The 14,747-nt window shown below is 41.6% G+C and overlaps 2 protein-coding genes across 12 annotated transcripts in view; one reads left to right on the top strand and one right to left on the bottom strand.

The window, feature by feature from the left end:
• The first annotated feature begins 189 nt into the window (after window positions 1-189).
• On the top strand, window positions 190-11,863 carry rcor2 (REST corepressor 2). Of its 3 annotated transcripts, none has more exons than XM_026936429.3 (13): window positions 190-329; window positions 3,587-3,709; window positions 3,977-4,033; window positions 4,792-4,872; window positions 5,199-5,251; window positions 5,911-6,072; window positions 7,638-7,762; window positions 7,863-7,929; window positions 8,716-8,952; window positions 9,074-9,151; window positions 9,752-9,809; window positions 10,085-10,296; window positions 10,447-11,863. In XM_026936429.3, exons 2-13 carry the CDS (start codon window positions 3,589-3,591, stop codon window positions 10,798-10,800), a joined length of 1,605 nt encoding a protein of 534 aa, XP_026792230.3. In that variant the 5' UTR covers window positions 190-329; window positions 3,587-3,588; the 3' UTR covers window positions 10,801-11,863. The 3 variants fall into 3 exon arrangements, with proteins under 3 accessions (XP_026792230.3, XP_034159647.2, XP_026792229.3); XM_034303756.2 differs by lacking the exon at window positions 190-329 and adding an exon at window positions 904-1,011; XM_026936428.3 differs by lacking the exon at window positions 190-329 and adding an exon at window positions 1,334-1,761.
• Window positions 11,502-14,747, bottom strand: part of mark2b (MAP/microtubule affinity-regulating kinase 2b) — a 40,317-nt gene continuing 37,071 nt past the window's right edge. For all 9 annotated transcript variants that reach the window (XM_034303747.2, XM_034303748.2, XM_034303751.2 and 6 more), the window contains one exon: window positions 11,502-14,145. In XM_034303747.2, coding sequence (XP_034159638.1) covers window positions 13,695-14,145 — 451 coding nt within the window. In that variant the 3' untranslated portion in view covers window positions 11,502-13,694. The remainder of the gene's footprint in view (window positions 14,146-14,747) is intronic.

Raw genomic sequence — 14,747 nt, 5'->3', positions numbered from 1 at the left:
GACACAGATTAGGGAATTAACTCGGGCCTTGTGCAACATGCAGCAATGATTATCATTCAAAAAACTGGGGCTGGTATGTGTGTGTGTGTGTGTGTGTGTGTGTGTGTGTGTGTGTGTGTGATGGGGGGGGGGGGGGGGGGGGTTGCAGTGAAGGGAGCACTAGATGAGAAAGAGGAGGCACAGAGAGAAAGAGGGGGAGGGGAAGAAAGAGGAACTCATGAGGTGAAGAGGATGGAGGAAGTCTTAGCAAGCAAGGAGAAATCATGAGCACAAATGCATTCATAGATCAGGAGAAGAAAGAGAGAGGAACAATAAACAAGACAACTAAGGTGAGAATGAGACTAGAGATGATGCTGCTAAGAACTGACAAGATGTTGCCTGCAAAAGAGGGAGGGGGTGAAAAGAAGGAGAGAGAGAAGGAGACACACACAGAGAGAAAATACATGGGAGGGGTCCTGTGCCACAAGTGCTGCTGATATGTCTGCCTACATCCTTGTTTTCCTGGAAATCCTAGACCATGCACACTAAATGGTGATGTTCAGTGATGTGCAGGGATCTGCCCTTTGGGCCTACCGTGGCTATGGGAAGGGAAGGGAAGAAAAGGGTGTGAAGGTTGTGGACAAATTCAAAATACAAATTCCTTGATGTTAAGATTATACAGGATACTATAAGATCTGATTATTGTCTGTGTTTTCATCTGCAGTGCTACTGTGATAGTGATTGATCAAAATAAATATTTATACTGAAGCTTTGCCTTCCTTTAAACCTCACAAAATGAGTTCGGATTTCAGTCTTATTAGTGACAATCGTGTCAAAATGACCAATAATTAAGAGCAAAACTGCAAGTTGTTTAGTTCCAGTCTTTTCGTGCATATATTAGTAAAGGTCTGGAGGACCTCAGCACCGCAATGCACAGCTGACAGATTCATCCGCGCGTACAGTGGGAAGTAGTCCGGCCTGATGTAGCATACAGTGGGAGCAGCGCAGGTGAAGTGGGTTCAAGTCTATTGTGTGAGTCTGAATACACCAACACACCACCCAATTTAAGCACATTTGCCCATTTACAAAGACAAACAATTATCTTAATTATGCCTTAAATGGAAGAAGGAAGAATTATGGCTTCTTTTCGCATTCTTAATGTCTGCTGCCAAACACACGTCAATGAAATGAGCTAAATAGAATGAAAAAGAGCAGATTACTACAGTATGGACACTGCTTTGGAGGCTGACATCGATATACTTTGACTGTATGTGCCGGTAAATGGAACTATACAACTGACATCGAAGTTAGTTGGGGAGAGGCGAGGAAGGCGGAAGGCTTGTATGGTTGAGTGGGGTGTGGTGTGGCTCCCCCCCCTCCACCCCGGCACATACACACACTCACACACACACACACACACACGGAGAGGATCTCCATGCAGTCGATACCGTTGGACGGGAGAGAGAGAGAGAAAGAGAGAGAGAGAGAGAGACTCGAGTGAATATTCATCGAGGATTTAACTAGTTGTTTGGTTTCTTAATATCCAGTGCGTGCTCTGTAGTGCGGTGTTAGGCGACCAGTCCATCGCTGATGAAGTTTCAGTAGCAGAGAGATTAAGCTAGCCAGGTGTGAAACTGCTTTCCCGGTTGGCAACTAACACAAATGTTGAACGACAGCTACTAGCTACCAACTGAAGCTGGAGGACCTAAAGCGTGGTTTTACACAAAAGAACCCCGACTTGAGAGACGAACAGGGCCAAAAGTGAGGCGAGACAAAAGAAAGGTGATTTTTCCCCCCATCCTGCACTCACTCAGTGTAGATTGGAGCGTGTGTGTTAGTGGCCGCTCCGGAGCCGTGTGGAGTTAATAGCCTTATGTTTAATGAACAAGGGGACGAGAGAACCAGCTCGGAAATTAACGAGGTGACTTCTCAGAGGAGTTCTGCTCAAAGTGAGAAAGCGAAAAGAGCTATCATTCCTCAAGATATATTGCTTGTGATATAGAATTAAACCTCGTAACATATAAATATATATATATATATATAATGTCCTAGGCAGGCCATGTTCGATGAAAATAGCGCAATTAAAACCGACTACCGGGCGTGACGTCACAGCTCCAGGCAATTGACAATTTGCAAAGTGATTTATTAGCCTACAAACTGAGGTTATTCGCTGGTTCTAGTTGGTGATAAATGACTTAATACATTAAATAACTTTATTTATATGGCTTATGCATCAATCAGTAAATGTTAAATGCTTCCAGTGTTGGACGACGCCAAAAAAAAAAAAAAACTGTTTAAGACTACTTAGAGGACTTTACCTTGAAAGCAGCCCTAATTAAATTATGAAGTTGTGAAAGCCATTCTACATGACTTGTGTCAGCATTAAAGCCGTGTTCTGCAGGTTTATTAGTTAAAGTAGGGCACTGTGAGTGCATCCTGTAAACGCGGTTTGGAAGCTGAGCCATGACAATGAGTGGAGCTGAGCTCCTCTCAAACAACCACCGGCGCGAGAAACGCTTTTTCTCCAGCGAAATTCAGTGGCTTGTGTTTTAAATCTGTGCTGAAGGTGTGTGTCTGAGTGTTAATAGACTAATGTTGAGTTGCTCAGCTGTGTGGGTCGGTTACTTTGTGTGGCTTTAAAAGCGCAGCCCCCGGTAGACAAAAGGCCTCAGAGAAGAACATGAGCAGCAGGAGCGGAGCGGAAGTGCACTCACACTGACCACTACATCTCCTCTCTTCTCATCTCATCTCTTCTCATCTCATCCTGACTTCACTGATCACACTCCTTAAGCATGCTCGGGTTATCTGGCCATTTTTAATTTCATGCTGTGAAGAAGCTAAAACGCAAACCTTCTCACCTTTTCAGAGTCTAAGGGTCGTTTACATGGAAAGCCCTGAGCTCTGGGAAAAGTTTGGACCTGGAAAAAAAAAATTTCTTTTCATTTTGTTAGTATTTGTTTACGTAGTCTGCTATGAAGACTGGTGAATGTTTACATGTACATAGCTGGACCATTTTCTTTCTGTTACTGATGGGGTCAATCAGAGTAACAAGGCTGAGCAGTACTTTGATTTGTATATTAAATATATTGAATTGCATGTAAGACTTATGGTAGTATCTTTTATTACAGAATTCTCATTCCTCTTCTGTTCACATTTTTGGTATTTGTACAATTAAACAGTGATAACGGCTATAGAAAGTTGTCATCTGAAACCGTGTTTCTGTATTTTTTTTTTTTTTTTTTTTTTAGTAAATGCCTTATTCTGGTCAGGGAAACGGTGGGTCCAGAGCATATATTGGTAACACTGGGTGTGAAGTACGAATACACCCTGGATGGGATGCCGGTCCAGTCCAGGGCACCTTGCACACACATTCAGACCTAGGGGTAATTCAGAGCAGCCAGTCCATCTACAAGCATGCTTTTGGGATACAGGGAGAACATGCAGAATTTCACATAGACATCAAACTGAGCTCAGGATCGATCCTGGAGCTGAGAGGCCGCAGCGTTACCTACTGCACTACCATGCTGCCTGCTGTTATTTTGGTAAATGCAGTATATTGGCCATCCCAATATTTAAAAAGTGTCTTTCGTATGTTTACTCATGGCAGCCATGCCGTCAGTGATGGAGCGCTCAGGATCTGGAGTTCTGTCCCGCAGCAGGGCAAAAACAGCAACCAATGGCAACAGTCAACACACTGATGAGGAGAGCAGTGATGAAGAACATTCACATGGTAGGCCTCTACCAACCAAACCCACACACACACAAACCTATTAAACCTAGTAATAAAGCACCTAATGCTTTATTAATTATGTATATTTTTCAGCATTTCTTAACATACTCTTCAGCTTCTTCTTGTCTTACACTGGTCTGATTCTGTAACTGGATGCTGGTCCAGCTTTATTTAGGCTTCCTTCTCGTTCTTTCTTCCACCCACATCTCTCCTACTGCCCTTTGTGTGACTAGCAAACTCTTCCTTACAGTGTTCTTTATCTTATAGACAGCATGATTCGTGTGGGTGCAGACTACCAGGCACAGATCCCAGAGTACAAGCCAGGTAAGAGGAAGTGTGTTTGTGTAAGAGAATAGTCATTCCTATTACCAAATATTGTGAGGTCCAGTTGGAAAGTCTATTGTACTGTCTATACGGAGCCTGAGATGGGTATTTATAGGACCACAAGTAAAGATGAGTAAGAAATAAAAATGTTTAGGGGAAGGTTTGAAGTGGCCTGCTAGCAAAAATGTTAGAAAAGAAGAAACTGTTTTGGAAAATGACGAGGTGAAAATTATGAAAACAGAATGTTAAGCATGAAGAGACTTTGTGAAGGAGAGTGAGAGTATGTGCGTGAAAGCAGTATATTTTAAATCATTTTCTTCTGACTTATTTAAACAATGCCAAGCACACAATATCATATCAGTTACATGTGTCAACATTATATAAAGTGAGTTTGGAGTACACACATTCTCTATTGTTTTCTCAGTACAGGAAAATGTGTTGAAATTCTTATCAGATCTATGCTGCACATCGGTAGCAATAGAAAACCTAATTCCTATAGAGATGATCATATAACTGATTTTTATGACATAACAGAAACTAAACAAATTCTTTTACTCACTTTTTGTTTGTTACACCTGGTGAAGGAAGTCTCATGGAAACCCAGATCTAATGCCAGATGTCTACTAATATTTTTTGTGTGAACAAGCTTAGATCATCTTAAATGATGAGCCATGTGGCACAGTAGATGGATATGTTGAGCGTCAGTGCAGAGTACGAGTGAAATAGAAGTGTGACTGATGTGTGTCCTACGTTGACAGAGCTTGAGCCTGACTACAGTGAGAAAGACCAGAGAAGCATGCTTGTGTGGTCACCCAACAGCCAAGTGTCTGATACAATGTGTAAGTGTTGAGTCGAAAGATTTCTATAAACTGTTATGGTATTGGAAAAGAATTGCACATCCCATATAAGTGCCATTCCAAGTAAATGTTTATTATATTATGGGGAGAAGTGAGACTTTGTAGTGATCTTGTGAAACTGTTTACTATTTCCAGCTAATGCTAAACATGGTGTAGATAATAATAACTGAAAATTTGTTTATATGTAAACTTACTGGGAAATGCTTAATGTAAATCAGACTTGTTAATCTGAGAAGCTGCTTGGATTGTGACTATTAATACCAATTGATCTCAGCAGACATTGAACATTTTTATTCCGTCCTTAACAGTGGATGAGTACATCTTAATGGCCAAAGAGAAGCATGGATATAATATGGAACAGGTATGCCAAACCACAGCATAAAGGACTACTCCAGCACTATTTCAACATGATCTCTATCCTGCCCATCTATGGCATGTGGAAAATTACTACACACAAGACTTTTCACTGTACAGAGAAAAGAGTAGAAAACTGAAACTCACTTATAATGGAAGCCTAAGGGCAGGTGTTAAATTCCATCAATAAGTGTTTAAATGATGTGACCGTATAATGCAAATATAAACCTACAACTCTAGCACACTGGAACACTGGTACATTGCAGTAATAAGAAAATCTGGTTGCTTAGGCTTACAGTTATCGGTACTCCTGTGATTATATTGAGCTACAGTGTCTATATCAGTATGGCATAACCACAAATTTGCTCTCTGAAAAGGTATTCATCTTGGGAAAAGGATGAATTATACAGATTTAGAGCTTAATTTGCAAATCCATTTGAAGAATTACGAGAGCAGTCTAGTAAAATACCGTTTTCTCATAAATGTTTATTCTACCTGAACAACCTGCCTTAGAAGTGTTTTCTGAGTAAATGGGTTTTCCATCATTCTCTCAGGAAAGGGAAACATGTCCATTCTTGTCTGCTGATCACATATGCTACAGTAAGGGAAAGGCTGGAGCACTTCTTTTAGTAGACTATAGCAAACTTGAACTTACCACTTCTTTAGTCTTTGGGCATGCTGCTCTGGCACAAGCATGATGTGGAGAAGTCCCTGGCTGACCTGGCCAACTTCACGCCCTTTCCCGATGAGTGGACTGTGGAGGACAAGGTGCTGTTTGAGCAGGCGTTCAGCTTCCATGGCAAGAGTTTCCACCGCATCCAGCAGATGGTAAGTGAGAACGTATGAGAGTTCAGGGGAGAAAGTGAAGGTGAGAGAGTGGGAATAGCAAGGAGAAGAGGAAGAGAAGATGGCTTGTATAATCTATAGTGCTCCCATCTGCTTGCTGGTGCAGGAGAGAGGCGGATTTATAGCCTACCAGAGAATCCGATTCAGTCCAACAGAGTCATACAGACAAGTATTCAAGTACTCAATAGGACCTATGGTCCACTATTAAGAATAATTCATTATTTTATAGTTTTCTATTATCTTTATTACATATATTTTGTCATGTAGCTCTTTAAAGTTCCCTAGAGTTTTAAAGTGGCCTTATAATGGTTTGAGAGAGGTGATTGTGGCAGTGGTGGCTGAACAGTTAAGGCTCTGGGTTACTGATCAGAAAGTTGGGGGTTCAAACCCCAGCAATGTCAAGCTGCTGCTGTTGGACACTTGAGCAAGGCCCTTAACCACATCTGATCCAGGAGCGCCGTATCATGGCTGACCCTGCACTCTGACCCCAGCTTCAAAACAAGCAGGGATATGCGAAAACTGCATTTCATTGGCTCTGTACTCGTACTCTGCACAGTGACAATAAAGTTGAATCTAATCTAATTTAATTCAGTATATTGAAGTATTTCCCTTTGAAACAGGAAGTGCTTCCTCACTACAGCTCTTTAAAGTTGTGTCAAAGAGCTTTCCTTATTTCCGTAGCATTCAAGATGTGCAACATCATGCTTAGCAAACAGATGAAATAATGCAGCTGAGAGAGCTTATTTTCAAACTGTGTAGGATTTCTCACCACCAATTTACCCGTTGGAACTTGGTCGTGTTTATCATATCATGTTATGTTACCGGCAGTCTTTTACCGTTTCCCCATGATAAGCCCACTACAGCAACAAGAGAAAGTGGCTTCCTGATAGGGAGGGGGGTAAGACTGCTGTTTAACACGAGGCTGTAAAATAAAAACTGTGAAAAGACCCCTCGAGCACATGCACAAGCACGCCCTTCCAAATCTATCATAGCATCACAGCCAGTGCTTTTGAACTGAAGTCTTCCATGTTTAAGCCAAGATCAAGATTTTAAAAGGGGAATGAATGCAGATGAGCGCACAAGCTACAACCAACATTTGAACACACAAGAGGTGGTTTGAAAGGGGAATAATGTGCAGGAAGCTGCATGACCAAAACTACATGAATGACCCATACTAACTAACTGCTACTATAATGCACTACTCTCAGTTTATTTACAGGGGCGGGACATAGGCATTCTAGAGAGCATTTGATTGGACACAAACTGAACAAGAACTGTATGATTTCATAATTTTTTCCCCATCATATTCTAATATGATAAACACATTTTTTGTCTTTTTGTTTTCCAGTATATACTGACATATTGTCCGCAATGCAAAGACACTCGCACAACAAGCTCTTAACACTGATTTTGATTTAATGGGCACTTCAGGTCAGGCAGCTGATCTGAGCTGTAAATGTGTAGCCAACCTATGAGTAATTATATGTTAATGTAATTAAGATTCTCCATAGTGCACTGATATTGATGTAATTTTTATTATTTCTCAGCTGCCAGATAAGTTGATCTCCAGTCTGGTAAAGTACTACTACTCCTGGAAGAAGACTCGGACTCGCACCAGTGTCATGGACCGACAGGCCCGCAAACTCGTTAGCAAGAGAGAGAAAGAGGACAGGTGAGACGGTTGGAAAAACCAAAAGAGAAGCACAAAAGAATGCAAAAAACCATGAGTGTCCTCTGAAGCATCACTTAACCTTGCAATGTCTCCCTGTTAGTAATGACGAGATGGAAGAAGGAGACCCAGGAAGTGACAGTGACTTTGAGATCGACACAAAGAAAGAGGTGAAGCATAAACTCAGATTGCTTAGTTATGAAAATGTAGTGTTACAGTGATCGTACCAACCAGATACGATCTAATATTAGGGTTGTTTCGTAAGGCTATAAAAAGGCATATTGACACTTCAGATGTAAAGGAGATTTTTAAAATAACAGATATACCAAAGTTAACCATTACAGTCTAGTCAAGTTAGGGCTGATTCATACTTGAGTCTGTGAATCTGCCAGCGTGTGCGGGCGTTGTGTATAGACATTTGCATAGGTATCTGCCTGACACACTTGCACGTAATTCTCTTTATCTAACGAGAAATGCAGTCGATTACACTGTACTTGAGGATAATTTTTGCCAATTTTACAATGAAATGAGTCTTGTGATTCCTTTATTAACACGGGTGTTTATTAATATTTTTCACTGAGGCTTTTTGAATATCTTCCTCCAAGAATTCATTTTCACGTCAGTGTTTTCAGTAATGCTTTGAAGACAAATTTTACAAAAGGTTATAGTAAAATACTCCTAACATGCTTGTGCTAGTTCTTGTTTGGATTAAGTGTTATTTGTCACATCCCAAACCTAATGCTAAGGCATGCACTTCCTTGCTCGACCAGTCAGTGTTTTCTTGATGCACTACACCACCAATTCACATGAGAATAGGTTTTATTAAGTTATTAGCCTTTTTTGGTTGCTGGTTAAGAATATCTGTGAAAACCAGAGAAATGATGTGTTGTGACCACTAATCATAAGAAATTATTCCTGTTAAATATTAGTGTTTTAAAATGTATTCTCTCATTCAGTCCAAGATGAGCTCTGGTGCTGGAGGAGGCAGTGAGAGGAGCTCTGGGAGGTCAGGCCCTACACGCAAAGAGAACCAGGGGGCTCAGTACCGTCACCATCCACTGAGGGCACGCCGCAGACCTCCAAAAGGCATGCATCTGGATCAGGAAGACATAACCGCCCTGTCGGCTTCCACTGAGTCAGGAACCATCTCCAACCGCCAACTCGACACTCAGCTAGTGTCTCTCAAGAGACAGGTAATGATTGCATGATGGTGTGCACACACACACACACACACACACACACACTGCAATATTTGATATGGATTTATACAGACCAGAATTAATCACATGACAAACTTTACCAATCCCCATGCAGGTTCAAAGTATCAAGCAAGCAAACAGTGTCCTCAAACGGAGTTTGGCAGATGGTGTTGATGCCATGAGACCAACTGAGGTGCAGTCAGTTATTTCTATACACTCACTATCTCATCAGATATTTTGCTATATTTTAACTATACTCAGGTTTATCATGATTTCATTAGCAGTCTGATTATTTCTGAAGCATGTGTGATAATAATGGTGGATGGATAGAGGAATGAACAATCTTTGCCAAAAATTATATGTTGGAGGAATATTCCAGTTTTTTTCCTGACCTAGATCTCCATCTATTGTATCTGGAGCTTATGCTCTATTTCCTGGACAAGAAATTCAACATGCTTCCTTGTAATGTGAAAACGGAATACCTCACTACTCAAAACCCTAATAATGATAGTCTGAAGGGAGTTTGTTGAATTCAGTCAAGAAGCATTTGTGAATAAAGTGTTCTACAAAATGTTTTGCATAAATGTTACTGACTGCTCCAACAATTGCCCTTAGACTTCCATAATTAGTGTTTCTCTTTCAATCAGGGAAATGTATTGAAATGTGTCTATAGTATCACATATGCAAATATATTTTAGTCATTTTTGAGGAATGTTACTGAAATGTAAACAGAAATTAAGTCCTCAGCAAATTGCATTTGCGTAAGCTTATTTATCATTATGTACTCTTTCAGCCCACTCTTAAGATTAACTCGCGCTGGACCACAGAGGAGCAGCTCCTGGCTGTACAGGGTAAGTCAGATTATCATTACTTTCCCTGCTACTTGACAATATTTGCAGATTAAGACAAATCTATTAATTTAGTTTAGCAAATGAAAATATTGGCAAGTAAAGAATTTCTAGTGTCCCAGATGCAGCACCATTTGATTACCCTGGGTGTCAGTGTTCTTGGACTCGATACCACAGATGCACATGCACATGCATGCAGTATTATTAATGAATAATCATCTTAAGTTGTTGTTGTTTTAGATGTATGTAGTTTAATGTTGTGGGTTTGCCTTGTGAAGCTATCAGACGATATGGTAAAGACTTTGCTGCCATAGCTGACGTGATTGGGAACAAGACTGCGGGTCAGGTGAGCTCATTCTTCGTCAGCTACCGCCGCCGCTTCAATCTGGAGGAAGTGCTGCGAGAATGGCAGGCAGAACAGGAAGTGCTGCGGGGGAACAGCGAGACTATGAAGGACCTGAACGGAACAGCAGGAGTGGAAGAGGATGAGGTGAGGCAGGATAATGGGACATGCGAAATGTAAAAACGTCAAAATAGTTGATATAAAAAAAAAATGTTCCCAGATGTCCTGTACCTTTTAAGTGAACGTTTTGTTTAGTTGTATTTTTCCTGATGGATAATATCCTTGTGTTCTATGCAGACTAAGAGGGACAGCGTGTCCCCTGCAGACTCTGGCAGTCCAGCGCCTTCCTCTGAAGTAGCCAGTAATGCCAGCCAGTCTTCTCCCCCGCTTACCCAACCCCCACCCTTACTACGCCCGACTCCCCCTAGTGCACCCCCAAGCCTGTTGCGCCAGCCTCCTCCTCTTCAAACGCGCCCCCTCCAGACCCGAACTCCACACAACCACCCTCCACCCCCACTCATCCGCCCTGCAGTGGCCTCGTCCCACCACCAGAGCAGTTTGAGGAACTCCATCGGTTCCTCTGCGGCTTCCAGCGCGCAGCTGCCTCCCTCGCTGATGGGGCTCAAAGTGGAGTCACCACACTCGCACTGATTCACACAAGCTGCTGGGGTTGGCCTCTGGCACTGATCTCAAACCAGTTCCAGCTTTGTTCAAGATTAGGATGTTAATGGAAACTGGTTCCAGATCAGGGCAAAGTGCTCACACTGATAGGGAGGAGCAGGTACTGTCCAGGTGGCAAGGGGATTCAAAATACACACATTACTACAGGCACACAGGCACACAGGATGAGTCAGTGATGGTTATAGATATAGTGTTAGGTGTTAGACAGGTGAAATGACTCAGCAGTAGGTTTGGCATCACTCAGAAAATCCCCATTAAACAACAACTCATACGGGCAAACATCTCCCATTGTCACTCATCTACTACAGAAAAAACCTCAGTGCAGACTTGCCAAATACAGACCACACACACCTAGCGGGCCTCAGCTTTAATAATATACCTCAGAGGAGGCCACAGAACCCAAAACCACACAGTTCAGCATGATCAATTACAGAAATGACCTTTGACAGAAAACATTGTTAGTACTTGAACCAAAATTTCTCTGTGGAGAAAAAAGCCTTTTAGATGCTATACACTGGATTGTAATGAAATGCCTTGACAACTGAATCACAGGTTTCCTCATCTCCATGGCAACAGCAGAACATCTCCAACTATGTTACACAGAAGACACCACATGTTGTTTGTGAGTGTAAACAGGGAACAGGCGTTCTTTCGTTTCCATTAAAGAGCCATGTATTACTAGAACTGAGCTTAGTGAAGCAGTTTTTTTTTTTAAATTTCTATTACTGAGTCCCTGAAATATTAGTAGATCGTAATTATGTAGAAGTAGTTAATATTAAAGCACTAAATGACCCAAAATACTTGACTTTTTTTTCTTGCACAAACACTGAAGGACACTGATTCTTCAGTCAACTTTCTTGCTCCTGGAGGCAAAATGTGTAAGATGTTGCAACACTAAAGTTAATAGTTTGTGCCAGTGGAGTTTTCCATTTCCACCAAAACTTTGTATATGAGAAATGTTTACAGGTGAACTTGGATATGGTTGTATTTTTTTCTTTTTCTTTTTAGAATAAAGTGAAATGACCAAAATCTACATCCAGTAGTGTTTGTGTTCAGGACCTCAGACCCTCAATCACCATCAAGTGATTCAGGTGCTACTAGAAAGAGTCGTTCTTTTTGCATCATTACCTATGCAGTTTGAAGTTTCATCATTCATTTATTACTATCATTGATCATAATCATCTCTCTTTGCACCAAATGTACATTTGGAGTTCTTTCTATCCCTGACATACATCAGCACTGACAAAGAAAAATATTAAAATTACAGCAATGAAAAATGATATGAAATAAAAATCAACCCTGAAGAAAAATTATATTAATAGATAACAATGACAATTGGATCCCCAGCACCTTAGACAATGATCATTCATAGAACTGCAAATAACGTGACATTAAAAACATCATTTTCTGAAAAAAAGATATAAAACACAGAGGAGCACAAGTGTCCCACAAACCACTTACAGACTTGGAAGAGACTCCATTGCTCCCCCTACTGTTTCAATAATAACCGAGTGTGTATCCATGCATGCAAAACATGTATAGCTCAGTGGAAAGACGAGGCATAGCTCACCTTTCTCACACACACATCTACCTTTCTCAGCTGGCTCTACTAATGCCTGAGCAAGAATATCAAAACTGATCAAAATGATGATAACCCATTTAAACTAAGTGGTAGTCAGACCATCTGCTCCTGATGTGTAGTTCTCTGTGGGCTTGCTGCTACTTAATACAATCACTGCATGAAGGTCAAGACAAAAAGCCCAAAGCAACCTTTTGGTTATACACAGATGATTCACTCTCATTCAGACTAATGCACATGACAGAAGGGGACAAGCATGAAAAGGGTAATGCTCAAAGTGATGGCGGGACTCATTTCATTTGCTACCAAACCACTGCAGCTTTCAGGCGAAGGCGTCCTGGATTTGGAAGGTGGGCTAACAGATGAAACCCAAACAGGCATTTAGATATCAGTCTCATAATGACAGCTGTGCTGATACAGGTGATGTAGTCCTCTTTTGCAGTGTCTTTTCCAGTGATTGTTTAGTCCAAGGGGAACAGGAGGTTTGTTGGAGTCTATTGTTTGTGTGGCATTCATTACAGCAAGACATAAAGGGGTTTTAAAACCACAAGAAGGAAAAAAAAATATCCTAAGGATAACAATGCATAAATCACTGATTTTACAACACTGAAATACATTTGATTTCTCTTCAGAAAGGGGGGAAAAAAGACAACAAAAATACACCCATTCCAGTGCAACAAAACACAACCCAGTCAATGAAGAACTAAATCACCCAAAGCATAACGATCCCTTGAGTGGTATTCAAGTGATGGCCCTCTTTTCAGGTGCTGATGAGGTTTAACCCCGCTGACAGAACAAAAAGGAAGAAGTGTTGGGTGAGAGTGGGTTTGTGGGCAAACTCTGACCCCAGTCCACACAGCAAAACAAATGAAAACATGTGCAGATAACAAACTCTGTCCGGATGCCCAGTGCGTGAGTGATGAGTTGAAGACCAAAACGAGTTCACATAACTCAGGAGAGTTTATCAAATCAGGATCTTCTCATAGTGGACAAAAGTAAAACAACTGTGTTTCTTTCCTTTCACCCCCTTTCTGGACTGATAAATGAGAGTAAAGGCTAGTGATCCTGAAACCAGCAAAATCAACATATACAGCACTTTTTTCTCTCATACCTCACACTGTATTTCAGCATGTAGTATCTGTACAGCTTATTTCAACAAAACCGTAATATCTGTCCATTTAGTATCTCACAACTCATTTCAGTGGTTACTGCCTGCCTTCCCGTTTTCCCCTACATCACCATCTCTAACCATCACCCGCCCCCCTTTAACCCTCGCTCTCCCCCCTCATAGTTTGAGCTCATTGGCAATTTTGGAAGCGATGTTCTTGAAGGCGATGGAAGTGCCGGAAATCCTCTTGAAGCGCACGCCGTTGAGGGACAGGCGGGGTAGCTTGCACACCTCCATCTCCCACTGGACGAAGTCATCCCGGGAGGGGTTGCCAGCCATGCAGAAGAGCATGTAGCGCTCACGCACTTCGTATTCACAGCTGTTAGCGTCTAGAACCTTACGGATCTCCTTCATCATCTCGCTGGGCTCCATGGACGAAGTGGTCTTCATGCTCCAGGTGAAGCGCAGCGAGCGAGGTTTGGTGTTGTCCTTCGCAGACGGGGGCGGAGTTCCACCCCTTGGAGAGGAGGAGGAGAGTGAGTCCTTGTTTTCATCCCCACCACCTGAGCCAAGCGTCCCACCTCCTACTCCAGTCTTCTCTGCCTTGTCGGCGCTGCTCAGCATGGATCTGGAGACAGAGATGGAGAGAAAGGGGAAGAAAGAGAGAGGGAGAGATGGAAATTGGAAAATGATACAGAAATACGAAAGAAAACAGCACAGAAGAAAAATGTGGACAAAGAAACAAATGTATGTGAAGAAAAAGATGTGAAGAGAAGACAGAGATAAGAAAAAGAACAAGTGGATCATTGAAGTGTTGGACAAAAGACAGAGGAGGAGGCAGTGGCAATAAATGGGGAAGAAAATGACAGTAAAGAAGACAGAACAGCCAAGAAAAAGGCATGCATGTTAAAGTACTGCTGTCCATTTATTATCAATTCAATTGAACAGAAGTGGCTGGATCTAAAAAGACATCTCATTATAACTCTGTCCTGCCCTCGTGTTTTCATATAGTTTTATTCACAAGTGAAGTCAACTTTAAAATGTCACTCATGTCCTATAACAGACAAGATGTGTGTGTGTAGAGGGAGAATGTTCTGTCCAGATATAAACTGTAAGGCTTTAAAAAAAAAAAAAAACATGGTCTTGATTATACCAAACCCTGCTGTAAACAATTCTGCAGGTGCAGTAAAATCTAAATTTTAGGCTGATTGTAAATAAGGCATATAAGGA

The sequence above is a fragment of the Pangasianodon hypophthalmus genome, chromosome 4 (assembly GCF_027358585.1).
Source record: "Pangasianodon hypophthalmus isolate fPanHyp1 chromosome 4, fPanHyp1.pri, whole genome shotgun sequence".
Lineage (NCBI taxonomy): Eukaryota > Metazoa > Chordata > Actinopteri > Siluriformes > Pangasiidae > Pangasianodon > Pangasianodon hypophthalmus.
The sequence above is the reverse complement of the archived record's forward strand: the minus strand, read 5'-3'. Positions and strand labels throughout refer to the sequence as shown.